This window comes from Rhinolophus ferrumequinum, chromosome 18 (genome assembly GCF_004115265.2).
Source record: "Rhinolophus ferrumequinum isolate MPI-CBG mRhiFer1 chromosome 18, mRhiFer1_v1.p, whole genome shotgun sequence".
Classification (NCBI taxonomy): domain Eukaryota; kingdom Metazoa; phylum Chordata; class Mammalia; order Chiroptera; family Rhinolophidae; genus Rhinolophus; species Rhinolophus ferrumequinum.
The window spans coordinates 44,062,220-44,089,329 of NC_046301.1; the positions used below are offsets into that span (position 1 = coordinate 44,062,220).

At 47.8% G+C, this 27,110-nt stretch overlaps 1 protein-coding gene across 2 annotated transcripts in view; it reads right to left on the reverse strand.

Moving 5' to 3' along the window:
* Positions 1-1,269: 1,269 nt before the first annotated feature.
* Positions 1,270-27,110, reverse strand: part of SLC39A14 (solute carrier family 39 member 14) — a 40,865-nt gene continuing 15,024 nt past the window's right edge. The window contains exons 2-9 of one of the 2 annotated variants that reach the window (XM_033134112.1): positions 15,571-15,847; positions 13,787-13,973; positions 10,814-10,983; positions 8,757-8,879; positions 7,852-8,040; positions 7,525-7,732; positions 6,397-6,581; positions 1,270-4,331 (exon numbers count right to left, since the gene is read on the reverse strand). In XM_033134112.1, coding sequence (XP_032990003.1) covers positions 4,185-4,331; positions 6,397-6,581; positions 7,525-7,732; positions 7,852-8,040; positions 8,757-8,879; positions 10,814-10,983; positions 13,787-13,973; positions 15,571-15,834 — 1,473 coding nt within the window. In that variant the 5' untranslated portion in view covers positions 15,835-15,847 and the 3' untranslated portion in view covers positions 1,270-4,184. Of the gene's footprint in view, positions 4,332-6,396; positions 6,582-7,524; positions 7,733-7,851; positions 8,041-8,756; positions 8,880-10,813; positions 10,984-12,805; positions 12,976-13,786; positions 13,974-15,570; positions 15,848-27,110 lie in introns of both variants that reach the window. The other variant, XM_033134111.1, reaches the window with a different exon arrangement.

The following is a 27,110-nucleotide window of genomic DNA, read 5'->3' on the forward strand; positions in this document are numbered from 1 at the left end:
AGAAGTCTAGGTATTTCACTCTAGATCATTGAGAGTACAAACTTCTTTAAAATAGATGAGCATTTTATTTTTCCACACATCAAAAGCCTTGTTTTATGTCCACACTTGGTGTCTTTATTATCTCTTGAAATGGATTTTGCTCAAATCAGATCTCGGCATCACTGAATGGTAAAGAAGAGTGTGCAGAAACTACACGATAGAAGGTCATTTGCCTTCCACCAAAAATGTCTTCAACGGCTTAGCTGGTTAAGAGTATTACAAAGACATGGCTAAGATCAAAGTTTTAATCTTCTTAATGACCTGTTTACTTTGCTTAGCTGTTCTACATGGGCCAGTCACCTCTCCCAAACTTGTTTCTAAATAAAGGAGGGCCAGGTAACGAGGCATAAGCAACACCAAAGACAGGAAACCACAACAGGTAGTGTGGCCAGTGGAAAAAGGAGCATGTTCACAAACAGTGAACTTACAGGCACTTCATTTGGTCTTTTCCTTCATCCTTTCTGGGTCGCAGGTGCTGAAATCACAGAAAGAAACCAGATATAGCTCCACCAAGAATGAATTCGGTGTATAAAGAACAACAGCAATCACAATGCCAGTCCAGTAACAGGTGTTGCAGGGAAGCACCCATCCCAGCCTAGGCTCTTCAGAGGTGGTACAACCAAAGGATGGAGTGAATTTCATTTTGAACAACTCCAGCAGGTGGTGGTCTGATATAGTAGTTGATGCAGTTTAAAATACCAGTATGAGCCACTTAATTATTCTTGAATTTAAAAAAAATGGAAGGACTGAGCGATAGACACTGGCAGTCTCTAATGTATGCGGTAGCTTATAGTAGTGAGATTGCCTCAATTTTTATCTTACTGCTCATTTTTATTGTTAAAGGAAAACAACAAATCCCTGCGACTAAACAGGAATAAGGAAAGATTTAGAATTTCAAGAACTTTTCCCTGTAAGACATACAGAAGATGTGGTTTAAATGAACCACATATACTATTCAAGTTTCAAATCATGGATTTACACAGGGGGAAAGTGTGATGGAAAGCTCTTCTTAGGAAACACTGCCATGCAACGTCAGTGAAGTCACTGGCTCCATAAAAGAGAAATTAAAGTGAGAATGTTATGATACTTAAGGATCCTTCTAAAATCTTCAAATGTTCAGCTGGACCAATAAAACTTTCTAAGTCAGCGAGTCACCACCGCCATCTCGTGTTGAGCAGGCTTCATTGCACCCACGTTATGGCAAAAGATCACACACTTGGGATTCAACAGTTACAGAATATAGCTTTATTTATAGAATCTTACAAATAAAACATTTAAAGTCCATATAACTTAAGTTATTTTCTTTTCTAATTTATCCTCATAACTCCTGAGTTATTTTAAAAAAATACTGTGGTGGAACTGCAGAACTGTAAAAGGAAATATGAATAAAAACCTAACCTCTTGCGAAAATCAGACAACTTTTCATTTTTCAGCAGATTTCCGGCATACTACCATCTCTTTGGAAGAGGACTTACTAAAAACAAGTCTTAGGATACCCACACAGAGAAGCCTTCTTTTTTCAAACCCAAGGTGAAGCCCCACGTTGACAGTAGACACAAAAGACTTTTGGGGGCAAAGATGGAAGGCAGCCTGTCAGCCAGGGCAAGGATGACCAGCAAAACTCCTGCTCCTGGTTCACTACTCCAGCACAGGACAGACTGCCCCTGAGATTGTTAACAGGAGCTGGTCCATCTGGGGAAAGATAGGTTGAAGACGAGAATGTCGGGGTGAACAAGTCCTCAAAATTCACTGCTCCTCAGACTTCTAATATGTACAAATGCTTAAAACAGCAAATTCAACACTTAAAAGTCCAAAAGAAATCGCCACATTTTCAACTCACAAGGCAAGTCTGTTGCCAATGGCAACATCAAATCTGTTGCATGATTTGAATGTTTTCCCCATCCTAAGCTCCAGCCAGGACTGGCCCCTGGACTAACTACAGTTCAAAGAGAATTTCCCCTGGAGGCAGCTGTCTATGAACAGAAGGTTCTTAATACAGATGTGCACAGAAAGGGGAAGTACGCTACTATTTCATTATTTTATTTTTTAATTTGTTAAAGATTACATTTTTGAGCTCTTCTAAAACTAGAAACCCACTAACTCTAACTTAGTATTGTACTTCAAGGATAATGGTATTTGTAAGGAATGACAGATCTATAGGGAATGCTAAAACTATAAATTTAATACATCAGTGTGAATTAAGGAAAGCAACATCTTCTCAAGACTTCAAGTTTGACTGTTATTTTCTGTTAGCTCCTGAAAGCAATTTGAGAAAAACAGAACAGAAAAGACAAAGAATTGTTTTAAAACAGTAACCATAATAATGATAATAAAAAGTTAGATGCCAACATTCAAGGAATTGATTCTTTGGTAAAACTGGACCATAATCCTATCAGGAGTCAGTCCTGATATTTAATCTAGAATCTTGATAACTGTTTTCCTTCCTCTTCAGCCCATTCTCAAATTTATCAGTCAACAGGCAAGAGAAGCAGAAAAACTTATAAAGCATCACCAGCAGTATTTCCTGCTTACGTTCTTTTCAAGAATACTTCTGGTTTGAGGGATGTTTCCCAAGAAGAGAAAAACAAAAAAATGGAGGCTGCTTTTAATTACTGTCTAGTGGAAAGTCTTTCTGGGTGAGAAGAGAAAAAACTCACAGGTGTTGGCAACGAGCCAGCACTGTCAGCCATGCACACAAATCAGTTTGCAAACACAGCCCCTGGGCTGCAACTGTGGGCACCACTAAGAAAGGCTTCTGGAGAGACTGGCTCCCCAAAGTGGCTAAAGAATCTCACATTATCAATATGATAATAATAAATCAATTCACCTAGTGAACCTGGAGATCAGCTCCCCTTGAAGCCAGAGTTCTGAGGAGAGGGCTCCACAGTGCCTGAGGCTGGCCTGCGGTCTCACAGACGAGCCCATCAAGCCATTTTCTGAAGAGTTAGAGCAGTTAGTATTCGATTCCATATAGGATTCGCCCTTTCTTGTTTGGGGTGAGGGACGAAGGGGGTAACCTCGACAGTGCTGTTTAATAACCCATTCACAGCGTGTGACCAGTAGGTCCTCTGTTCCACAGACACCTGCAGAGCCCAACCTACGTTCTGGACCTTCCATTTCAAGAGTTCCTATTATTCATACTTTCACTTACGCGATTAAGTAGCAAAGCATACATGCTGCCTGCACTGCCTCCTTTTCTGATTACCCTTGTCAGAAAGAACACAAGTTGTACTCCAATTCTGCAAGTCAACTTGCCCCTGTGCAGCACGCGTGTTGGTGGGGAGGTAAATTTGTGCAGTCTCCCCTCCAGTCTCAGCATCGTGAATGTGCCCAGAATGTGCTTCTAGGGAGGCGGCTAAAAAGTGTCCGAAGACGGGAGTGGGGAGGGGAGGTGGCAACCACAGCAAAACCAGTCGATTTTTTGCAGGTCTTCCTTCTCTGCCCTCCATTCTTGTTAGTGTTAATTCAGAAAGAAGGGGAGGTTCAGGCAACTGAATGTACAGAACCTACATGCTCGCTCTGCCGGACGGCCAGGAAACACCAGGTGCAGCCACAAAAACAACATCCAGCATCCCAGCGGGCTCCGGTAACCATCAGAACGGGACACACATCATCGGTTCTACTTCCCCTCTCACTCAGGATGGTCTCCCGCCCCTTGCCTTACTCATCTGTTCCAACTTTCAGTTCTCTTTGAGGTCCAGGATACACACTTAGTTTCATGGGCCCCAAACTGCATGTAGATTCAGCTCCTGACCTTTGCAACCAGGTTACGATTGCTGCCTCTATTTCTGCATGGGGCGGCAAAAGATTCAACATCTCTCAGCTCTGGTTCAAAGAGATAGAGGCCAGGGTAAGCTGAGAAAAAAGTTAGGCTTGTCTTCTAAGCTGCATTCAGGTTCCAGAGTCACTCTGAGAAGAAGAGAGAGGAAAGGGAGAGAAGTGCTACCTGGAGATTGTTCACCAGGGCAGCTTATTACTAGGATAGAGCATTTTCAAAACAGCTGACATTTAGTGCAGGAATACAGTCCATGTCACAGTTTTTATATAACTGCCTCGCTGGAGGTGCTTCTTGGATGCCGAGTCCCAGGGCCAGGGAACAGGCAGCCAAGGGCCCGACTTCCATTCCCACTGGCTCCTGCAGGGCCCTACCCGAGCTGGATCTGTCCTGAATACATGGTGAGGAGCAGCATGATGGTGAAACCTGTCAAGAGGCCCAGGTTCTGGATGACAAAAGGGATGAAGATGCTGCCCTTTCTTTCATCCTCCTGGCAGACTTCATTCATCTCAGGAAACTGAGAAAGAAGAGACAAACAAGAGAGTTGCAGTTCCTTTCCTAACCTTGTCAGTCCAGGAGAATTCAGTGCAGTATAGGTATTATATCTAATAACTATATTTATTATATTAATATTTATATTATAATGGTAACATTAGTATATAACATGATTATCGTAATAGTTATTATTACTGGGGTGATAATCATATAATATATAATTAAGATATATATACATAAAATTTGGTTTACAAAGAAAATTAAGAGCAATAGCCTCTAGAACTTGAATGTAATAGCCTTTCTCCGAGGTGGCTACCACTACAGCTGACCCTTGAACAACTTGGGGGTTAGGAGTGCTCACTCCCGTGCAGTTAAAAATCCACGTGTAACTTTTGACTCCCCACAACCTTAGCGGTCCCTCAGGATCCATGGGGGATTGGTTCTAGGACACCCTGGTGAATACCAAAACTCATGGATGCTCAAGTTCCCTATGTAGAAGGGTGCAGAACCATGCACAGTCAGCCCTCTGCATCTGAGGATTCCCAACCACAGACTGAAAACAGTACCGGTGATTACTGGAAAAAACCCACATACCCGTGGACCAGTGCAGTGCAAACCTTTGTTCAAGGGTCAACTGTACTTTACAAATATCGAGGTAAAGCCAGTACTATCCATGCATGTGGCCCTGGATGTGTTTAGATGCTGGCTAAAAATACCTGCTTTGCTAAAAATAAACTTTTTATTGGGATCCTTAAAAACACTTGAAAAGGTCTTTTTGCTACCAAAACGTTACTGTCACCTCTTTGGGAAACAGAAATTGTGTAAGCGGCCAGAGGTTGGAGCTCTGACTCAAGGCCTTCCACTGCTGTCCAGCGAGGCAGGTGACAATGAGGAGGCCTTTTAATTCAAGAACTGCCAAAAAAGATCCTAACCATGGAGAGGGCTCTGCACGAAAGAGGAGAGAATCTAAAATGTTGCTACAGGTGAGGCTGGATCGTGGTGGTCTACTCTCATCATCTCATCAAAAATATTACTTTCAAAGGCTGTGGAAAATAACTCATGAAAATAAAACATGCCAAAGAACACATCATGCCAACAAACAAGGCGAGGTATATAAAAGATGTGACAAATCAGGTATTTCACTAGCAAACTCAAAACTATTTAAATGGTTACACCACATGTTAGTGGGTACATACAATATATAGATAGGTCCAGACATTGCTGACGATGTTTTTCACTGATCTATAAATATCTGTTCTGTAAAACTTAAATATGTAAGTCAGGACCCTGGAGCTCAGTAATCAGTGTTCTTTAATGACATATGCTTTTCACCCTTTAAAATGACATAAGCTTTTCACTCTTTAAAATCTACTGTCCCCTTAAAAAGACTTAATTGTATACCTTAAATAAGTGAATTGTGGGGTATGTGAGTGATTCCTCAATAAAGCTGTTATCAAAAACAAACTAATGTGGACCAGCCCGGTGGCTCAGGCAGTTGGAGCTCTGTGCTCCTAACTCCAAAGGCTGCCGGTTTGATTCCCACATGGGCCAGTGGGCTCTCAACCACAAGGTTGCGAGTTCAACTCCTTGAGTCCCGCAAGGGATGGTGGGCTGCGCCCCCTGCAATTAAGATTGAACACGGCACCTTGAGCTGAGCTGCCGCTGACTCCTTTAAATCACTAGGAGTGCGTCCTTTAAACCACACGGTTGCTGGTTTGACTCCCACAAGGGATGGTGGGCTGTGCCCCTGCAACTAGAAAACGGCAACTGGACCTGGAGCTCAGCTGCACCCTCCACAACTAAGACTGAAAGGACAACAAATTGAAGCTGAACGGCACCCTCCACAACTAGGATTGAAAGGACAACAACTTGACTTGGAAAAAAGGCCTGGAAGTACACACTGTTCCCCAATAAAGTCCTGTTCCCCTTCCTCAATAAAATCTAAAAACAAACAAACAAAAAATAAACAAAAACAAAAACAAACAAACAAACAACCAAACTAATGTCTCCTTAGCTGTCCTCCCATCCAGTGACTTTAGTTACCCGGTCCAGTTTTGTCTCCATGGCATAAACTATGGAACACTTACCATGTCAGCCAGAGAAATATACAAGAACATTCCTCCAGCCAGCGCAAAGATCCAGTTGGCAGAGAAGTGGCTGCCGGCCAGGATGCCAAATGCTAGACCCACGTAACAGCAGCAGGCGGAAAGGAAGTTGAAGAAGAGCGCTTGCTGGAGGGTCATGCCAGCATTGAGCAGGATGACAAAGTCTCCTGTGGCGGGGAGAAAAGAGGAGAGGCTGTGGACAGGAAGAGTCACACTAGGTCGTGGGACAGAGAGCATGAGGGGGACAGATCGCTCAGACTGTGGATAAAGTCTGGGTGAAAAGCAAGACAGCCCCAGACAGGAGACTGCACTGACAAGACGAAGGCTCCCTTCATCTTCATGTCCAGGAACTGTCTGGCTGCAAAACTTTCAGCTGAGATGCTGAAAATAATGCAAAATAGACAACCGGCAAACGACGGCCTCATTTCTCTTTTGATTGATGGTGAAACAGGAGGAGCTTCTTTCCTCACAACTATAATGAGTGGTACTTTTAGGAAACAAAACTGAGACTGAGAGAAGTTATGTAATTTTCCCAAAGCCACAAGCCAATAAATGGCAAAGCCAGGACTTGACCTTGAGTCTCCAAAGTTCAGGTGTTTTACACTCCCTCTGATACAACGAAGGGCCTCCCAACAACCCCTGGCTCACCTACTTCTTCCACCCACCAGACTTCTAACATGCATCTCAGCCTTTGGGAGGCTAAACAGAATGTAAGAGATAACCTATGTTAAGCACCTGTGTTAAGCACTTAGGATAGTGTTCGGCACATAGGAAGTCCCTTTCACTATTTCCCCCCTTTCATCCCCATGATGAATCTATGAGGCAGGTACTGTAATCAACCCCACTGCACAGGTGAGGAAACTGAGCCACAGGATGTGGGGCTGAAGGGAAACAGACATCCCTGTAACAAACTCCATCACTTTCAACGATCAATTTTCGATGATTAATTCAATTGTTAAGAATCAGTGGTTAGCTTTCACATCGCATAGAGAACGTAGTAATTAATTACAATAAGCTTTCTGAAGGGAGGAGGAGTCGGCCCTGCGAAGGGAGCAGGTGTCAGTGACCGAGGCAGCAGAGTGGAACGAGGGTGGGGAGGCGTGCGCTCACCTAGCTCGTGTGGGAACTCCTCACACAGGATGGCCACTGACGTGCTGATACCTTGGAAAACAGACACAGTGAAGGAGGCGCCAATGGCCAGGCCATCGATGAAATTGTGGAGGCCGTCACTCAGGGTGATCATCCAGGCCAGAGTGCCGATGTCAGAGTAGCGGACGCCTTTCAGCCAGTAACAGGCGCTTTGGGAAGCCTGCAGGTCCTACAAAACATCCCGTCCCCAGGGCCCCCAGGTCAGAGGCTGGCTTCGGGACCGTCAAGGTAGACCTGAGTGAGTCACCAAGGCCATTACTGCTTCAACGCCCCCACCCGCCCACTGACCTGGACAGAGAGCGAGCCCACGATGACCTTCTCATCCATCACAGGGTCCTTGCCATCCAGCTCGCTGCTGCAGTGCTGAGGAATCATGTGGTCCAGGTCCCCATTCTGCAGCTTCTCGGTCACCCCCTCCTCCTGGTCCTTCTTGGAAGGAAGCGTTTCAGAAGCATAGTGGCTATGTCCATGATGGTGCTGGAGGGACCACAGGGAGTGGTGAGCGTGACCCTCACCAAAACCACCAAGCTTCCTGAGCACCCATTCTGAGTCAGCGCTCCGAGCACGGGGAAGACCCCAACTCCACCAGCAGAGAAAATGCAAGCAGGCCACACGCACAGAAACCGGGGAAAGCGGTTAGAGAGCTGAACCAAGGTAAATACGAGGGGCTGGCACTGGACCGACAGCAAAGCCGTGACTGCAGGGCCCACCCTCATTCTGGCGAGGCGGCACAGCTCCAAGTATTTAGAGCCCCTCCTTTGCAACAGATCACTTTAGTCAATTCAGCAACTACGTGGGGGATAACTATAGACTAGGCACTAACGGTATGTTTCTGGAACTGTACGACAATAGTTGGCCCTGTTTCTTTGTCATAACTTCACAGACAGGGCATGTCCGTATCCAGCCCCTCCTTCGTCTCCTAACGTACAAAAGTATGTTAAGACAATAATGTAGAATAAGACAGAGGGGATAAATTACTGCTTAGTGAGAGACACAGAGGCCAGATTTGATCTCTGGCCCGCCTCAACCCCTGCTAGTACCCACAGGAGGCGAAATATCTATTCATGAGCCGCGCGGGCTGTCCTCCCCCCAAGCCCCCACTGGAGGGCTGCTGACGCGATGCCACTACCACACAAGCATTTTGGAGACAGACGCTTTCCCCAGAAGCATCTCCTTTACGAACTGGGCCTCACCTCATTTTTCGGCTTAAGGAGCATCTTCAAGATCTTCTCTGTGAAAAAGAAAAGATAGAAGCCCCCGAACACCACGGCAGACTTGGAGACATAAAAATCCTCCAGGGGGTTGAAACCAAAAGCCTGTGGACCCAGGAAAAGAAAATGAGTTTAAGAAAATAAAAACATTTCCACTGGTCCCCTTCTCGCCTCTTAACCACTTCCTTGATTGTACGAAAGGAAAGAGACATGCTCCCTGGGATGACTGCCGGCTACCTGTTCCCTTTCTAGCGAAAGCTAACCTTTGATGTTTCCCAAATGTCCCACCATCAGGCCTGTTAGGTTCTCTCTAGCTGATTTTTTGATGCAAAAGACAGATCATCTTTAGAACTGTACTGTCAAGAAGAACAGCCTGGACACGGTTTTCTACTTTTAATGAGGAGGACTCTTTCTTCATTTCTTCCTGGCGCTGCGCTACAAGGGCAGACTCGGCTGGCAAATTCCGTAAAGAGAAGGCACTGTGTTTATTTCCATCGTTACCTTGTGTCTCTCGCTGATCTGCCTGTAAACACAAAGGCAGTGGTGTAATTGTACTTTCTAAAAGAGGAAATCCACTCCTCAGTGAAATACTAGGAACTGTGGCATCTTCCTGACCACAGCCCTCCCAGTGACCACAAAGCCAAGAGAGCGGACCGTCTTACTGCAGTACGTGTTAATTCTGCGGGTTTGGTTTTGAGTTCTTTTTTGGAAACTCTTATTATGGGAGAAAAACAGAATGCGTTGGGAAGTACACAGGGGTAGAAATCAAAATTTCATTCTCAGGGACACTGCTGACTTGTGGTGGGGCATTGGGAGTGTCCGGTGACCCCCTCCTCAGTTTTCTGACAGGAAACAGTCCTCTTGAATAAACTCCAGCCTTCTCAGGAGTAAGTCTAAGATAAAAGTGACCATAAGTACCAGAACTCTGGGCTGCTTAAAAGGTAAAGTGGTTTTCCTTTCTGTTTTAAGGGGACGAAATACAATCTCTACCCACTAGGGCAGTTTTCTAAGAGACATAAAGGTCAGCTTCTAGAGCAGAAATGACACACTCAGGTCGACTTTCCAGGGAAAAGTGGAGTGAAAATAGGCAACTTGCAGTTCTCCACAAAAAGCCATGATGGATGGCACAGGAGAAGAGCATGGCTTCAGGAATTATAAACCTGGCCTCTGGGATGTGGGCTCTTGATTCCATAAATGGATAAAACATCACTTTGTTGTCAAAGAGTTGAGCTGAGGATCCACTAAGAAAACACAGAACCACATCTTGGAAAACATAAAGAGCTACAGAAAGCACGCGGCGTCATCTTGAAGCTTCCAAGCAGCTCTGCCCAGGCCTGTCAGACCACCTACAGTGAAACGCCTCACGCCTACTGTCATCAGCGGGTCTCCTGTAGACATTACACCAAATCAGATGCAACCTCTCCAGGGCTGCTCGCCAAACCTCACAAAGACTGAGCTCCCTCCTCTTTTGTGGACCAGTTTCTCACTAACCTGGGGGAAGGGGCAAAAAGGTGCCTTTGATGTATGTGAATTTTAGTTGGATCACCTTTGCCTCCAAACGCCTTACTGAGGAGAACCGATCTTTTTATTGCGACCTATGGATTCTGTTGACATGTTTGTGGGTGTGAGTGTGTCTGCCAAAAGCCCCAAATTGGGAGCCATTACGTGACCTAACTACACTACATCTTTCCACCAACAGTTAGAAAGTACTTCCTAGGCACCAGGCATTTCATAAATGTTAACTCATGTAACCCTCGCGACATCCTCATGAGGTCGGGTCCATTATTTTCCCCCTTGTACATTACGAGGAGCACAAAGAGGTTAAGTGACTTGCCCAAGGTCACACAATTTGTAGACGGTGGGATCTGAACCCAGCTCGCAAACCTGAGCTATGGTGCCTCTCCTAGCTCTGCCTAAGTCTTCGCTAAAGGAAAGGACCTCCTTTCTCTGCCTTCCATCAAAGTGCCGGGTCCTCCCACTGAGCCCGCGGCCCCCAGGAGGCGGTGTGCTCCTGGATGAGGAGCCCTGGCTTGCCATACCTCGGGGATGAGCTGGAAGAGGGCGTTGGAGTAGAGGGTGCCAATCGCCAGAGCTATGAAGTAGAGCAGCAGCCTCTTGTAAAAGGTCTTCTTCAAGAAGGGCACCACGCTGGCCCCCATGAGGGAGCAGAGGGAGATGACGGTCACGCAGAGGAGACCATATCCCCACACTGCCGTTGGGGAGAGCCAGCCCCACCCAGGACAGGGAGAAGGGCAAGCGCCCCATGGCACGGCAGCCACCGTTTAGGGGGAAAGAGGGGGAGGGGACGGGGAGGCAACAAGGACGGTTTTGGTAGATATTAACGAAGGCAACAAAAGGGAAAAATCAGAGAGACAAGTAGGGAGGGAGAGAGAAATAGAAAATTTGTTAGTGATTCAAGTCTGATGAAATTTCCTTTAATCAGTTCAGAAGAAATGAAGAGGAATTCAAGGTGGTCTTGGAACTCTGTGGCTCCTGCCCCTGCCACGCTGGGCGGCCCGAGTCACACCTGCCAGCTGCTGTGACTGGCAGGGTGGGAACTGCCTTATCACTCAGCCGAGGGTGTGCAGGTCTAGCCACAGGCTGCCAAGGCAGACTTTGGACCCGAGGGCTCTCTTCAGGAGGAAATAAGAGCAGCTGGGAAGAGACTGATGATTGTGCTGCCGCGTTTGCTCTGAGTGTCCAACTCGTACCACACAGGCTCGTGTGACACGGCCTTGGGCTCGGTCTGGTTTGTGCAAAATACAACAAAGTCATGTGTGCAGGGCAGCGGGACGGAGAATGAGGAAGGCCCCACGCCCGTGAAATCCAGATTCCTAAGTTCTCGGGGCTGCTTGGTTTCTGTTTGCTTTGAGAGGGCTCCAGTGTAGAGAGCAGAGTTCCAAGACCACCCTGCCACAGAAAACATTTCCTCTACCATTTCCCAGCATCCCACACTCTGGTCAGGACCAAACTGAGCCAGGATGAGGCACTCCCCTGTGAGCCACAGGCTGGAGCACGCGCAATTATTGTATTTCTGTTCAACAGGCAATAAGGCATTTTTCATTTGACTTAATGATTTAAAAAAATTAACAAATTCTATTTCTGGAGCTAAAAAAAATAGCCCAAGATGAGGCCTCCCCTGAGAAGTGCTTGCTAGATTCAGGTAGAATTCTGAGCCAACATCAAGATGGTTCGTCTTAAACCAGATTTCTTCTCTCCTTGTTGAGAAAGAACAGACAAGGCCTAGGCACCGCACCTGGTATCTCTTCCGGGTGAGTCTTCTGACTGGGAAAGGCTGAGCGGCCACTGAACGAGCTCTTTATGGAAGGCGGCTGCCACCACGCCCAAAGAAGACCCCCCTGTAATCACCCCCTGAGCTGACAAGGGGGGCTGGCTGTCAACTTGGGTTTTACGTTTTTTAGCTCCTAAGTGGTCACAATTGAAAAACAAAATCAACCAACATTTTCAAACAGTCAAATAAGGGCACCAGGAAGTCCGTCCTATCAGGAAAAAAGTCAAGATGCAAGGCATGAAGGATGGAGTGCCCCTGTCCTCTATCTTGTAATTTTAATTTCATTTATTTTTGTTCAAAGTCTTTGTTCTGTGTTTTGGTGGCCGCCCCTGAGTGCTGCGAGGGCCTCTACTTAGAACAGAAGCGTGCGAAGCCCCAAGGGCCAAGCAGAGACCACCGGCTACAGTTTTCCTTCTGAGCCCTGCAAACTGGGCTTAGGAGAGGCACTGAGGCTGAGAGACCCCCGACAGGAGGGCAAAATGCTAAGAGCCTTGCACCTGACATTGCCTGAAGAGGCCAGAGGCAAACCTGGGTGCCCCAAGAATGAGAGAAGGCCCTTGAGATCCAGAGTCAGAAGTCATTTGTGTCCCTTGATACGAGGGAGAAGTTAATTTGTCAGGTGGCAGCTGTCGGGTGCCTTGGAGCACAGGGTGGGAGCGGGGGCAGGGATGTCGGCTTGGGGAAGGCTCAGCTGTGGACGCCGCAGGGGAAGGAGACGCGCATGTCTGTTGTACTGCACCTCTGGGATGAGCTGGAACAGCGCGTTAGAGAACAGCGTTCCAATGGACAGGGCGATGAAGTAAGTGAGCACACGGCTGAAAAATGCTTTCTCCGTGCACGGCAGGATGAGGACTCCCAGGAGAGAGGCCAGGTTAATCACTGAGACACTGAGGAAACCAAAGCCCCACACTGTGGAGGAATAAGAACAGACGGGGGCCTCCATTACTGAGGGTGGGATGCCTGCTGCCTGGGCAGCCCATTCTGAATTCAGCTGTGGTCAGGAGACACAGACATCCACCAGACATCTACCAACCCATCAGTAAATATTTGTTCAGTCTGCCTCTTGCTGGGTGCTGTGGAGAAACCTAAAAAAATACAGCGAAGTTGCTATCCAAAAGAAGCTTACCTTTTCGACGGAGGCAGGAAAAACTACCAGGAAAGGTTAAGAGTTAAAGAATGAGAGCAAGACACAATAAGGCATGACACGGGCAGCACACCCTAGCTACCAAGTGTTGGATGGCACACACCAGTGCGACCACGTTTCAGCAGGTCAATCCGGGCCCAAAGGATGCGTGGACACTCACAGAGCACAGTGAGTCCACTGAGGCTGGAGCAGAGGTACCGGGCGGGGAGGGGAAAGGATGACGTGGGCTAAGGGCAGGCCTTACAAGGTCTTAAGTGCTAAACTGAAAAACCAAGGCATCGGCCCCCTTGTAGGTCAATGAAAACATAAATGGAAAAGTGGCCATAAAAAGCAAGCCACAGTTGGGCTGGTCTAAGAGCCCAACGCGGAGATTTCAGCATCCACACTGGCCCGTCTGACAACAAGCTGGACCAGGCCTGTAAGTGCAAAGACACCGCATGACCATTGCTCTAACTCACCCCTCCCGATCTGGGTAACATGGTCACCGATTAGACCCTGAGCGAGCCGCACTATCGATCAGCTCAGAGGTGCCTGTGAAGACAAGCAAGGGGACCAGCCCTTCCTGTCCTAGCTCACCTTCCAAAGCGCTCGGCCTCCCCTCTTCTGTCTGCTCATTCTCCTCGTTCTCCTGGTTCTCGGAGGAGCAGGCCTGGGAATCCAGCTGCTGGAGGATGGTGGGGCAGAACTGCTGGAACTCACTCTTCCCTATCCGTGACTGGTTGCTGAAGTTGTGGGCAGCAAAGAGGGCTCCGGAACTGAAGCACTGAAACACAGGCCAGGGGCAGAAAGCCTTTGAGAACCCAAAGTCATACCTTGCCCTAGATGGCGACTGCCTCAGCCTTCTAAGAGGGGGAAAAAAAAAGATCAAATTGTCCAGATATGAGCGAATCTGTAAGACTAACCTCCAGGAGTGAGAGAGAGCAAGGTAGTCCTTCAACTTGAAAAACTGATAAGGAATCTTAGCGATCAGTCACTGGGCTAAAACATATCTGACGCACAACATCTATCAAGGGCTGCCCAGAGGTTCTGGGAGCAACTGAATTCCAGTCATCGTGACCAGAGTGTGGTTTCTAGAAAACATGATGCTATTTGGATACCTGAAGATAGAGCTTCAACCAGATAGCAAATCTAGCTGCACATCACACTAGCCCAGGGTGCTATTACGTTAACATGCAGACTCTCGATATTTCTGCATAGCTACTGGCGTATATAAAGCACGTGCAGGCCGTTCAGCAGACACAAACTCTCGGTCCCCTGGCGAGGTGGCAGAGGAGTGGTCTTCACACTGTCCCTGTAAAACACGGCAGTTTTCCTTCTAATTATACTTTACGCGTCTCAGACTTTACCTGAGCTCGATTTCATGTGGGTTTGTCTCCAGATAGTCAGCCGCCTGGGTGTGCTGACGGGAATGCAGGGCTTTCAAAGCTGCGGGCTCGATTCTGCTGACCCACACACTGCAGTCGTGTCGGGAAGCGTCTGGGTCGGTGCACCAGCCCCCGGGGCAGCCTCCTCACGGACCCAGACACTCACCATGCTCCTGGGGTTCTGCGTCCAGGACACAGGGGCCCCTTGGATCTCTCCAAACTCAACTCTCCTTCAAGTCAAAGCTCTAGGACACCTCCACCACAAGCCTTGACAACCCTAGCACGCACTCACCTCCGTTCTCATTTCTGAATCCTGCAATGATTGTGTAACCCACAGCATTTAACCCTTCATCTTAATACTGGCTGACTTTGTTCTTGGTTGAGCTCCGCATTTTGACGGTAAACCCCTACACATGACTCATTTGTCCCTGCTCTCTCAACACTCAGCACAGGGAACAAAGTAGAGACAGAAAGCCGTTGCGGGCTGACGTGTCTCTGGCTGCCTCAAATAGCCTCAGATTCAGATTAGCCAAGATGACATGGAACAAAGGACAGAGAGCCAGGAGCCAAAAGACCTGGTCCCTCCAGGAACTCACTGGGGACCCTCAGTGTTCTTTCCTCCAGAAGGAAGATTTTCCATCTGAACCTAGAGGTGCTCGAAGCTCACTTGGGAGAGCGGGCAGAGGGCTTCGTACACTATAAACTCTATCAGAAATGCCAGCAGTCCAGGGAGGAAGCGTCTACAAGGCGGAGACCCCCGCTTCACAGCTGCCCTTTGGTAAGGCCATCAAAACCCTGCATACAGGAGGGCAGGAGGCGTGGCTGGACATTCAGACTTGCTAATCCAGACAACAGGGGAAGAAGAAGGGGCCTCTCTGCTCTATCATCAAGGCTGGCCTGGCCCAGCCCTGCCTGCCCAGAGCAGCTCGGCTCCTGCGCCTGGTTGGGCTGGGAGCCGAGAGGACAGAGACAGTGCGGAGCGGCTGGGAGCCTTACCGTCGAGAGGTTCCTCTGTCCCTGCAGCGCGTGGGTGACATTGTCCCGGCCCACTCCCACATCCAGGTGGTTGAGCAGGGCCTTTAGCTGCTGCAGCGTGAGGCTGTCACCCTCCCCGTAGCGATGCATGAGGTCCTGCAGGAAAGAGGCTGCACTGATGGGCGGCGTCTCCACAGACACGGCGTGAGCCTCAGGAGCAGCTGTCCATAAGCTGAGCAGGATTGGCAGGAAACAGCTAGGGAAGGCTGGCTGCAGCAGCTTCATGGTGACAAAGAGCCTGCAGAGCAAAACACCAGGTGAGGGGGAGGCTTAAGAAACCCACCTTTCCTCCCACTCACCCATCCGCCGCCACCAGACCCATCAGCCACACTCCACAGGACAGGTCTCTCCTCGGACTCTGCATCCAGTCAGTGTCAAAGCTGACTCCTCACCCCTTCTCCAATGCCTTTACCTGGCTTTCCAGAAAAGTGACGAGGGTGGGGCAGAACTCCTGGAAAGTTATGATAATAGGGGTATTTAAATCCTTTGAATCTGTCATTCTACTCCTAGAATTTACACGAACAGACGCAATTCAAAAATAAAAAGGCTACATGCAGAAAGATGTGTTACGGTCAAGTGAATTGTATCGAGTTCATGGAATAGTACGCAACTCTAAAAAGGAGAACCACGAGTTTCATGTTAAGAAGCAGAACAATTATGTAACAGTGTAAGAACTGAAAAGGAACAGAGAGAAACACAAGCTTGAAGGGAGTAGGACTGATGACTTGTTAATCATTTCCCTCAGGAGTTATAACTTAATTAAGTTGTTTCCACACCTGTCCAGGCACAGCGCCTCACAGTGGGTCAGTCACTCCGTCTCCAGGCCTTTGCTGGGGACAGAGGCACGACAGCCAAGTGGTTCAGAGCAGGCTTGTTTGCATCCTGGCTCTGCCACTTACCAGCTGTGTGATCTCGGGCAAGTTATTCACCAGCGTCAACATTCTAGAATCACCCAGAGCAGTGACGCAGCTTACCATGGCCGTTAGGATCAGAAAGACCCTAGCTCGAATTTCCGCACCACAGTTTACTGCAAGTGACCTTGGTCACGTTACTTACCTTCTCTCTATACCTCAGTTTTCTCATTTATAAAACCAGTAGCCATCTCATTGGATTACTGTGCAGATTTAATGCCAAATCTCCACCAAAAAACAAAAGTTAAATTATGGTACAGAGTACGGATCTTAGGCCCAAATGGCTAAATCCCAGTGTTCAAAGACAGCTGTTCTCCACCTGACCACACTCTAAGGCACATGCTGGACTGTCAAAATGAAGGCCTGAGTGGCTTTAGGAAAGGAGAGGCAGAGAGATGATGAGGGCAGCAGCTCGTGTTTCCAGTGTGCACCTTGCTAAGTAAGCACTGACATTCATGGATTCTTTTAAGAGAAGTCTGGACACTTACACCCATCTACTAAATGAGGAGACTGGGGTTCAGAGATTAGGAAACATGATCCACAGCCAGCAAGTAGAGCAGCAAAACCACAAACTGAATTTTTCATGAACTGAAGCTAGGCCTGAACGACACGAAAGTCAAGGCACTCTTAACCATTGTCCCTGCTAGATGGAGACACAAAAATACATGACCTGGGTTCCATGGAGATCCACAAAATCCTGCATGTCTCTGGGCAGACTGTTTCTATCAACCCCATCAAGCCCCCCAAATCCAGGCATGACATGCTCTGAAGACCTGTGTAGGGGAGCCCCCAGGTATACCTTAGAGGCAGCGCTCGATTACAGGGTTCCTTCTGTAGAATCACTTCAACAAAAACAACTGTTTGGACTTCAGGTATATTTCTCAAAGGTATCTCCAGCAACTTCAAAACATCAGAAAACAAAAACATTAAAATACCTCAGGTAGGAGACATCCAGGGTGATTTTAGCTTCACCTGGACATTCAAGGTCAGCATTAATGCAGCACGTGCTCTTCTCTGACCCAGTGACCCGTCAGCCCTCGGCACGGCTGTTCCGGCAGCCTGAGTGGCTGGGTAGATTCAGCAAGCACAGCCTTCCTGCCCGGACAACACTCCGACACGACCCACCCCCCAGAGCCAGGAGGGCTGTAGGAAGTCCTGGCCCACGGACCTAGGAGTTGCTACAGACACTTCAAGTCCAAGTGACCTTGGACTTTCGGCAGATACAAAAGGAGGGCTTTCTGCTTTCATGGAGGTTTTTTCCCCTCTTAACTAAAAGTTATTCTTAGGGGGAAAAAAAAAGATTATTTTGAGGCAAGAAAGAAAAGAGGAAAAAAATCACATACAGCTGTTGGTGCATCTGGATGGACGGCGAGGCTGGGCGGGTCCGTGCCGTGCGGCCCAGCTACAGGCATAGCCCGCTGGTATTAAGGCCGTGCACATGGGCGTGCCCGCGGGGGCCACCCCAGCCCTCCCAGGGAGATGCGCCCATGGCCCTCAAGGACACCTTGCAGGAGTGGTAAGAAGAGCATACGGGCAGGACAGAAAAACAAGCTGGAGGGACAAAGCCTTGGGTGTTCTGTTGGCTCGGAGGACCAGGCTCTCCCACTGAAGAGAAGGTGGAGCCTCGCTATTCTTTTGTTCCCTTGGCTTGGGTTCAAAGAAATGAATTATTTTAGTGCCTTCGCTCTGCCTCCAAGGCGCCAGATCCAACCCTTCCGGGTGGGAAATGAAAGACCTGTGAGAAAGTCAGCCAGAGGGGCTTGTTCTCAGACCCTCTGTGGAACTTCAGAAGTTTCCTTACCATCTTGGTATAGAGTTTCTTGGTATAGGAATTTATTAATTCATAAATCAGAATTCACCTGCTTGTCACCCCTTCACTTCGTCCAGAAGTGTCTCATCCTAGAGGCAGCACTGTGTCCTGTGGACACATCTGACGGTTGGATTTACCATGCCGCATTTTTTTCTGTGTCCATCTCCCCTCTCAGAGAGGAGCAAACGTTTACTTCCCTTTGGGGTGACAAAGTAGTGACATGCTATGATGCTTTGTCCAGAGGCTGTCGACTTGATGTGACTTGAACAGGCAACAGAGGTCTGAGGGGTCTGGGAGCCGTTAGGCCTCCAAACACACACTCCCTTCCCTGACCCACGCTGCCCAGGAAGACCACCCTTCTCTTTCAGATTCCTCTGGGCCAACCAATGACACATGAAAGATAAGATCAAATGCTCCAGAGACGAACTTTGCTAAGGCACAACTGTTTCCAAGGCCAACTGGTAAGCCACAGGAAATGGGTAAGATGTGTGTTGGAAACCCTACTCGCTTATGCCAACTCTGTGGCCCCTTCAAGTATGGGTTACGTGGGAGCACAGTGAATTACAAGGCTGGAGCTCTTCAGCTGGGGTCTCAGTGGCCCAAGGGTGGCAGTCTATGCTAGGGCAGTCTGAATGGAGTTTTTACAAAGCACTTTACTCAACAATGAAAAAAGGCTGATTGTCCACACCAAAGAATGACCCTGCGGGTTGGAGGAGTGGCAAAGGAGGTGTAGGGACATGCAGTGACAGCCATGATGGCTCTCAGCAGTGGCCCCACTCCTGACTGGCCTCACTGATTCATCTTGAGTGTGTCCGTCCGTCCCCCACCCCCAGTCTTCTCCCCACCTGAAATCCAAAGGCTATAAGGAGGTGTCTAGTTCTCTGATATTCCGCTTGGGACAGACAGCAGGGGGTGTCGCAGGCACAGGGCGTCTCAGCACACCCTCAGGGCTGGGAGCTTCAATGACTCAGCTAATGCATGCAAGGCAGCTCCCACCCCTCAGGGCTTCCCTCCTGCCAGCAGCTCATTTCTGCAGAAGACCTTCAAATCTTGGTCTTTCTCCAAACCCACCCCACTCCACTCGAAGGCTGGGAACCGTCCGCCTACCAGGATCTCCCTAGTGGACCTTCCCAGAGGCAGATGGCTCTGGCTGAGTCCAGGCGCAACATTTCTGAGTCCCCATTAGGAGAGGTATATAAAAATCCCTGAACCATGCCTCAGGGTGGAGGTGCAGGTCCTGAGGAATCAAAAACCCCACACCTGTCTTCGGTACAGTGGGTGCTAGTAACTAGGGCAGCCCCGATTTTGGACTTGGTGTGAGAAGTCTAATTTGCAACGACTCTAAGCAACTCATTGATCTCACCAGGTCTGTTTCCTTAGTTTGGAAAGAGAAAGAAAAACCTGCAGTTTTATGAGTCTGAAGAAAATAAAGTATGTTGAAACACTATATAAAAATAAGGATTTCTGAGTTAAGATGGAGAATTGAAATGGCATCATAATTTTCCTACCCTGGTAATTAACATTTGAGTTAAAAAAAAAAAGTCACCAACAGCAGCCAGACAAGGAAACAGGCAAATTCTGATACAATAACTTCAAAACCAGAAGCAAGGAAAGGAATGCAGGAGGCACCCACATGGCTCATCTAGCGCTGGCCCAGGCATGAAAGCCATAGTGACCAGAGCGGAACCGGGAGCATTCTAACCTCCCCCAAATCTGGAGAGCACCAAATTGCCACCAATTCTTTTTGCTCGTCAATGTAGGAGTAGTGGGAAAAGATCCTGGGACAAAAAAAACAAACAGGTGGAACAGGAAGAAGAACAATGGGCTGACTCTCTGTGAGGGAAATTTAGTCCTAGAATTCATGGTCAAGGGCTCCAAGGCCACCTACAGAATTGGGGAAACTATCCAATTCCAGTGACTGTTCCTCCCCCTCCAACAGAAATGGAACACACCTCCCAAATAAGTGGATGGAGCCCTACCATGGGGGCCATTACCAAAAATCCCAGAATAGAGGACAGATGCACCTCCCCCACGTCCCCATCTGCAGTCACCGCTCATTCAGGCTACAGAAAACAGGTCGTAAGTACCCAGCTCTCAACACTGCTGTTTTTGGGTGGGGGACAAGTCTACCTCAACATGGTGGGGAGAAAGTCACTGTCTTATTTTAGAGCCAACAGCGCCAGACAGCACTAGTATGAACCCAAAAAGAAACAGCAGGCCAACCAAGCAAAAGACAAAGACGTCAACTGAAAGTAAGACGTAATTCCTCACGACTGCCTCCCACTGCAGAATCACTGAGTTAGATCACGGATGCAATAAAAACAGCTCAAAGATGATTACAAAACAAAGTAAGACAGAAGGAGGTGCAGGCTTACCACAAAAAGGCCAAAACAACATCACAGAAGAACTAAAAAGTACATTATAATGAACAGAGAACAAAATTCAGCCAGTGATTTAAAATAAAAATACTGACAAAGGAAGGTCTGAGATAACCGCAGTGAATACAGATGGAAAAGACACATGGAAGCAAATACAGTCATGTCCCGCTTAACAACAGGGATCCGTTTTGAGAAATGTGTTGTGGGGAGATTTCGCCGTGTGAATATCCCGGAGAGCACATGAACCGAGATGCTATATAACCCACCACACACGTAGGCAATGTGGTATAATACTGTTCCCTCTGCCCTTCTGCATTCTTGGCTGAGACACCCCTGGAATAAAAGGCAGATTAACAGGAGAAAAACAAACAGAAGTTCAATCACATGTACACCTCCAGTACACATGGGAGACCCAGGAAAACTGCGTAACTCACCCAAATGGTTGAGGCCACCACTTTAAGCACCATCGTCAGCTGAAGACAAAAGACGGTGTGGGTGGGAGGTATTAGTTATAGGAAGTCACCAGGAAAGGCACAGTAAACCAGGGGAAAGGGTGTTATGCAGATTGAAGCCTACGGCTTCGGTATTATAAGAGTTTCTAGAGATAAGGTCACCCACCTCTTCCTGGTGCAGCGCGGGAGACACCCTTATAAAAACCAAGAAGTTACCCTTTGTAAAAGACACTTACACATATGAGTGCCTTTTACAAAGGGTAACTTCTACTTGGTTTTCAGAGCTTCTCCCGTGTCTGCTGTTTCTTAAAATTAACCAGCCTAAAATAATCATCGCGCCAAATTAACATATTTTGGGGTGATAAACTCTGTTCCGCTGCAGCTCCCAGGCTACAATCCTGTACAGCATGTTACTATGGTGAATACTGCAGACAAGGGTAACACAGTGGTATTTGTATAATGTATTGTGCTACTACGTTAAGATGGTTATGACATCACTAGGCAATAGACAAAAATTTCAGCTCCATTATAACCTTATGGGACCACAGCTGTATATGTGGTCAGTCATCAACCGAAATGTCATTACAGGGCTCGTGACTGTAACAAGACAACGGTACCAATAGGATAATTGGTGTTTCTGAAGGAGAGAAACGAGGATGGAACAGAAGATAAATTCCAAGATAAATAACACAATATCTTCCTGAAATGAAAACAAAAAGAGAATCTGAAGATTGAATTCCACAAACATTTGATGCAGAACGCTCAACACCAAGACATTGCCTAAAACCTCTACGTGGCAGAAAATTCAGACTGCCCTCGCCCTTCCCATAGCAACATTCAGTATCGGAAGAAAATGCAACTTTACACAATTCTGAGAAAAAGAAAATATGAACCACAAATATTACTCTCAGACAAGATGTCCTACAAATTTGGTAAAGACAACAGAAAAAAATTCTCAAGCATGAAAGAAGTCGGAGGATATAGTAGTCCCTATCCTAGGAAGAAAAAAATGACGTGATAATGAAATGTAGGTAATTAACAGAGAAATTTTTTAAAAGGGGCTCAGGAGCGCAGAAAGCATGGTATGAGGACTCACGGTAAACAATAAACCCCTCAAACAGGAGATAATCAAAAACACCTATGGGGATTAGGGTTACAGGACAGAATCTAAATGTCATAAAAATGGACAATTTAATAATATAATTTAAAAAGTGAAGAGATGCAAAGAAGAGATGAGAAAAAAATGTGAAAATGTGAATATCCTCATTTTTCATAGCAAAGAGTCAATCTGTCTAAAATGGAAACGAATAATTATAGATATGACTCGCAAGCTCTGACTTTTTTCTTAACCTTATTGGGGTCTTTGAGGAAATAATCTCTCTTATGAAAAACCCATTTTAAAGCTTAATGATTCCTTTAATGTTATTACGGTTTCTTTTTCCTGTTACATTCAAGGAAATTTTAATACACTTGCAGAAGTATGTATATCTACTTCTCTATATCCATGTGTCTGTGATATGCCTGGAAGATTATCTGGAATAATGTTCACCTAATATTAGTGATGACGATTTCTGAGTGGTGGGGGTTTGGAGTGTTTCGGTTATGTGTCCTAATGGGTGGTGGGGGTACGGCAATACTAGAAAACATGATTATTTTTATAATCAAGGAGTTAGGGATAACTTTCTAAGTATGGCACAAAACCTAGCAGCAATAAAAGCATTAATACAGCTGGGACTGCAAAATACAGTTGGGACTACAAAAACTGCCAAGCGTTCTACAAGTAATTAGTATACTCCTAGTATTCATGGTCAACTAATGGTACAGTCATCTGTGCAAGTCCCGATGGACCCAGTTAGAAATCCAGTCATCTCGCAGCGTGGTACTGAACTCAATAGTTCCCTACAGGCTGTCTGTATAGTTCAAAGAGCTTCGAGAAAAACTACCCAGCCTGCCGACCTCCGCACCCAACTGATGAACACTGTCAAGACGCCACCCTTCTCTGGACAAGCTGAACCCCCCTCCCAAGCACAAGATAAATGTTACAGTGTGAAAGCAGCCCTTGGCCTTGGCCAAGGGGCCCAGAGCTCAATCGGCCATTTCTTCTCCTGCCTCCTTTGGCCTTCCACCTAAGTGCTCTCCTTCATACCCTGAAAGAATGCGTTCCCTTCTTCCAGCTCCCACTCCCAGAACCTCAGCCTCAAGCTTTGGCTCAGCCATAGGCCACCCAGGGTGGGAGATTTCTGCAGACAGTGCAGGAGTGCTGCCAGGGGGAGGGGGCGGGGGTACCCAGAGGCAGGAGCCCACTTGCTCTCTCTGTGGGATGAGAATACTCAAAAAAAATAAAAAAATTAGCGGTGACCCAGAAGCAGGCAACAAAATTAGAACCAGCAGCCTGCTGCTCACTGACCAATATTTACTGAGCCCCCACTGTGTGTATCAGCGCCTGCGGAGGGGAGGTTGGGAAGGGCAGAGGCGGGTGTCAGCTCGGGGCAGTCAGCATGACAGCAGGGATGGCTGATTTAGCCACACACTGCTGAGTCCCTAGTGGGACCAGGAGGGGGAGGGAGGGAGTGCCTTTGCGTGGCTTCACCATTCCAGCCGGAGCCTGAGCTTAAAAAAGCAAAGAAGCCTTCCAAAACTAACTGACTGAGTCAGGCAGCCGTGGCCGGCAAGCAGGAGCCAGCCAGAGCTCCCCCAGCCAGAGCCCCCACCCCACCTTCAGAGGCATGGCAAGAGTCACCGCTGTTCTCATCATTCATCCATCAACATTTCCCAGACACTCCGTTGCAACATTCTGACCTGTTGTCCCTCTAAGTCCACTCCTGTTTGTCAGGCCACAGGTCCTGGCATGAGCCTTAGGAATCACGATACTACGGTATCACATCCACCGCTTATATCACCCACTTGAAGCCAAACTCTGACTTGTTAATCAGGGTCAAATAAATAAATAAAATGTACGATCTAGTGGCTAAATCACTAGACAACATGACATATTGGGCAGCCCTGGGTTCAAATTTGGAGCCTGCCACTAACTTATCATGTGTCCCTACCATGTTTCCCTGAAAATAAGACCTAGCTGGACAATCAGCAAAATTAATATAAGACCCGGTATTATAATATAATATAATATAATATAATATAATATAATATAATATAATATATATAATATGATTGTATTTATAATCATATTATATTATATAAGACCCGGTCTTATATTATAGTAAAATAAGACCAGGTCTTATATTAATTTTGCTCCAAAAGATGCATTAGAGCTGATGGTCCGGCTAGGTCTTATTTTTGGGGAAACATGGTAACACAATTACACTATGAAACATCCAACCGCACAGGGGCACTCTGATAATGAGAGAGAGCTTAAAGGTGAGAGCAGTGTGTACGTCAGGTCTGTTCCTTCTGTTTACAAGCCAATCCCCTCATGTAGACCTGAACTCTGCCTATTCTCAGTGGGCAGCTCAATTACCTCTTCTTCCAGGAAGCCTTCTTGGACCAAAGAGTACTTTTCTTCAACTACTTTGGACTCCCAATCACCAGCTCTTCCATGGTGTCCTCCAACAGATTTTTGTTCTTTGAGAGCAAGGAGGGCCCTCCCCTGACTCCTCCCCACAAAACAGTGCCTGGACCAGTGCTGGGCACACAGGATGGAGAAGCAGAGAAGACGGAAAGCCCAACCTGCTTTCTAGCTGATGTCTGTGTGGTCGCTATCTCTTCTCTAGACTAAACAACCTCCATTCCTTCCATTTCATTTATACTCATTGAAGTAAAAGCTAGCTATGCCTACCAGAAGAAACTCAGTCCAAAAGTTCATTCATTTAACAAACATCCATTGCCAACAGTTTCATACCAGGAATTATGCTAGGTACAGGCGATGCCTAGACCCTGCCCTCACAGAGCAGGGAAAGCAAACAATTCAGCAAGTGATTTACAAGAACGATGACCAGGGTTGTTTTGATTAGAGTTCAGTTAGCCCATGTGAGCAGTAAGGGGTTTTGTACAAGGTATTAAATGGCTTAGAGAATCATCAGGAAAGCTGCAGAAACAGACTCTAGACTGAGCTTCTAGGAGCTACTCCTAAAATCACAGTGCAGGGCCAGGCTGCCAAAGAGCTGGGGTCCCTGCCACCGTCAGGCAGCTATGGCTCCAAGCAGCAGCCTGCTCCAGAATTAAGCCATCCCTGCCAAGATCCACACTAGCAAAATGCCATCTTGAGGACGAGGATGGCCACACATTTAAGACTGGATTGAGTGTGGCTAACAGGCAGCTCCACATCACGCTGGGAATTTTTGTGCAAGGATGTCTGCAAAGTCTAGTTTTTTGATTCTCTACTTCTAGTAGGTTGGACAGTAATGTGTTATCCAAAGTAGCACACTTGACAGGGAAAGGAGACACGATTAATAAACACGCAGGGACAACAGGAGTAAACCCCACGGGTTCCTCAGCACGGGCGCCTGGTGAACAAGCCCACACACACCGCTCACCACAGACCACGGTGAGGCGGAGGTAGGAAGCTACGGAGAACACGGCGGGCAGGCAAATGCAACCCTAGCGGCACGGGGCCAGGGGCGGCCTCCAAACAGAAACATCACTTCAGCGGAGACCCGAAGGGTGCGTAAGCCAGGTGAAGGTGGGTAAGGACGGGGGGAACATTCCAGGAAGACGCAGCTGCGTTTGGAAAGTCTCAGCAAACCTGGTGCATCTAAGAGCTAGAGTCCGGTGTGAGCTGGGGTGCAAAGGAAAGGCTGTGGTGGCGCTGGCACGGGCCTGCAGGCCAGGTTAAGGTAGCCGGGGACCACTTTCAGTAGACATATGACGGGACTTGAGTTTTTAGTGTACCCGTGGGGCTGCTGTGCAGAGGACGGGCTCGAGGTGAGCGAGAACAGAAGCCAGAGACCAGGTAGGAGGCTCTCTGGTGTCCGGTTGGGAGAACAAAGCACCCAGTGTGGCCTAAAGAGCAAGCTTCTTTCTCCCAGCTTCGACCCAGCCTGGGGTGCTTCCCCTGCCCTTAGGGTCCCGCTGGCCTCCTAGTTTTCCATAAAGAACTGAACAGGCACCTCATTCGCTGCTGCAAGGAGAGAAACAAGCCCCATCACTGTACTCGTAACCAAAAGTGTAACAGTGAGTTCGAAAGGACCAACACGCCGCCCCACTCGTTTCCTAAATCAGGCTGAGACAAGTCTGCTCAACTCTGTTGCTGCAGCAGGAGGTCCATGTACACATGCCAACACCAATGCCTGACAAGCGACACTCTGGGGGCAGAATTTGCCAACAAGGGCCTCTCACAACAAGTCTCTTATGCTCCCTTCTTCCCCAAACAGGTAAGAGTCCTCCGAGCCCCAGGCCCCCTCTGGGAAGTGAGGTGGGCGGTTCCCAGACAGCAAGCCTTGATAAGACACTGAGCTATAGAAGGCAGAGGCATGCCTGGCTTCCCTGGTGCAGTGAACCTCTCTCTAACCAGGCCCCAGGGCAGGCAGTTCTACTGCTCTGCCTGCAGCAAAGATCCCACCAGCCCCCCACCCTCCCTGCCTCAGTGCCTTCCTACACCATGTTTCCCATTGACAAACCCCGTATCCGTAAGCCAGCTCAAGCCCCCGTCTTCCGCAAAGACTCGGACCACAGCTGTCTCGACCGCTGAGAGACTGAACTGGGTGTGAGAATTCCTCTAGGGAAGTGGTTCTCAAAGTGGGGTCCCGGGACCAGCAGCGTCACCATCACCTGGGAACTTGCTGCAAGTGCAAATTCTCAGCCCCACCTACACCTGCTGGTTGGACACCTGGGGTTGGAGCCCAGCAGGCTGTGCTTTAGGAAGCTCTCCAGGTGACCGTGATGTCCACTAAAGTCTGAGGACCACAACTTTCAGAGGAAGATTCAGAGCTTTTGTTAGTTCTCCAGGTTTCTTCACCCAAGAGGGCAAGAGCCACGGCTGTCCAGCCCCCGC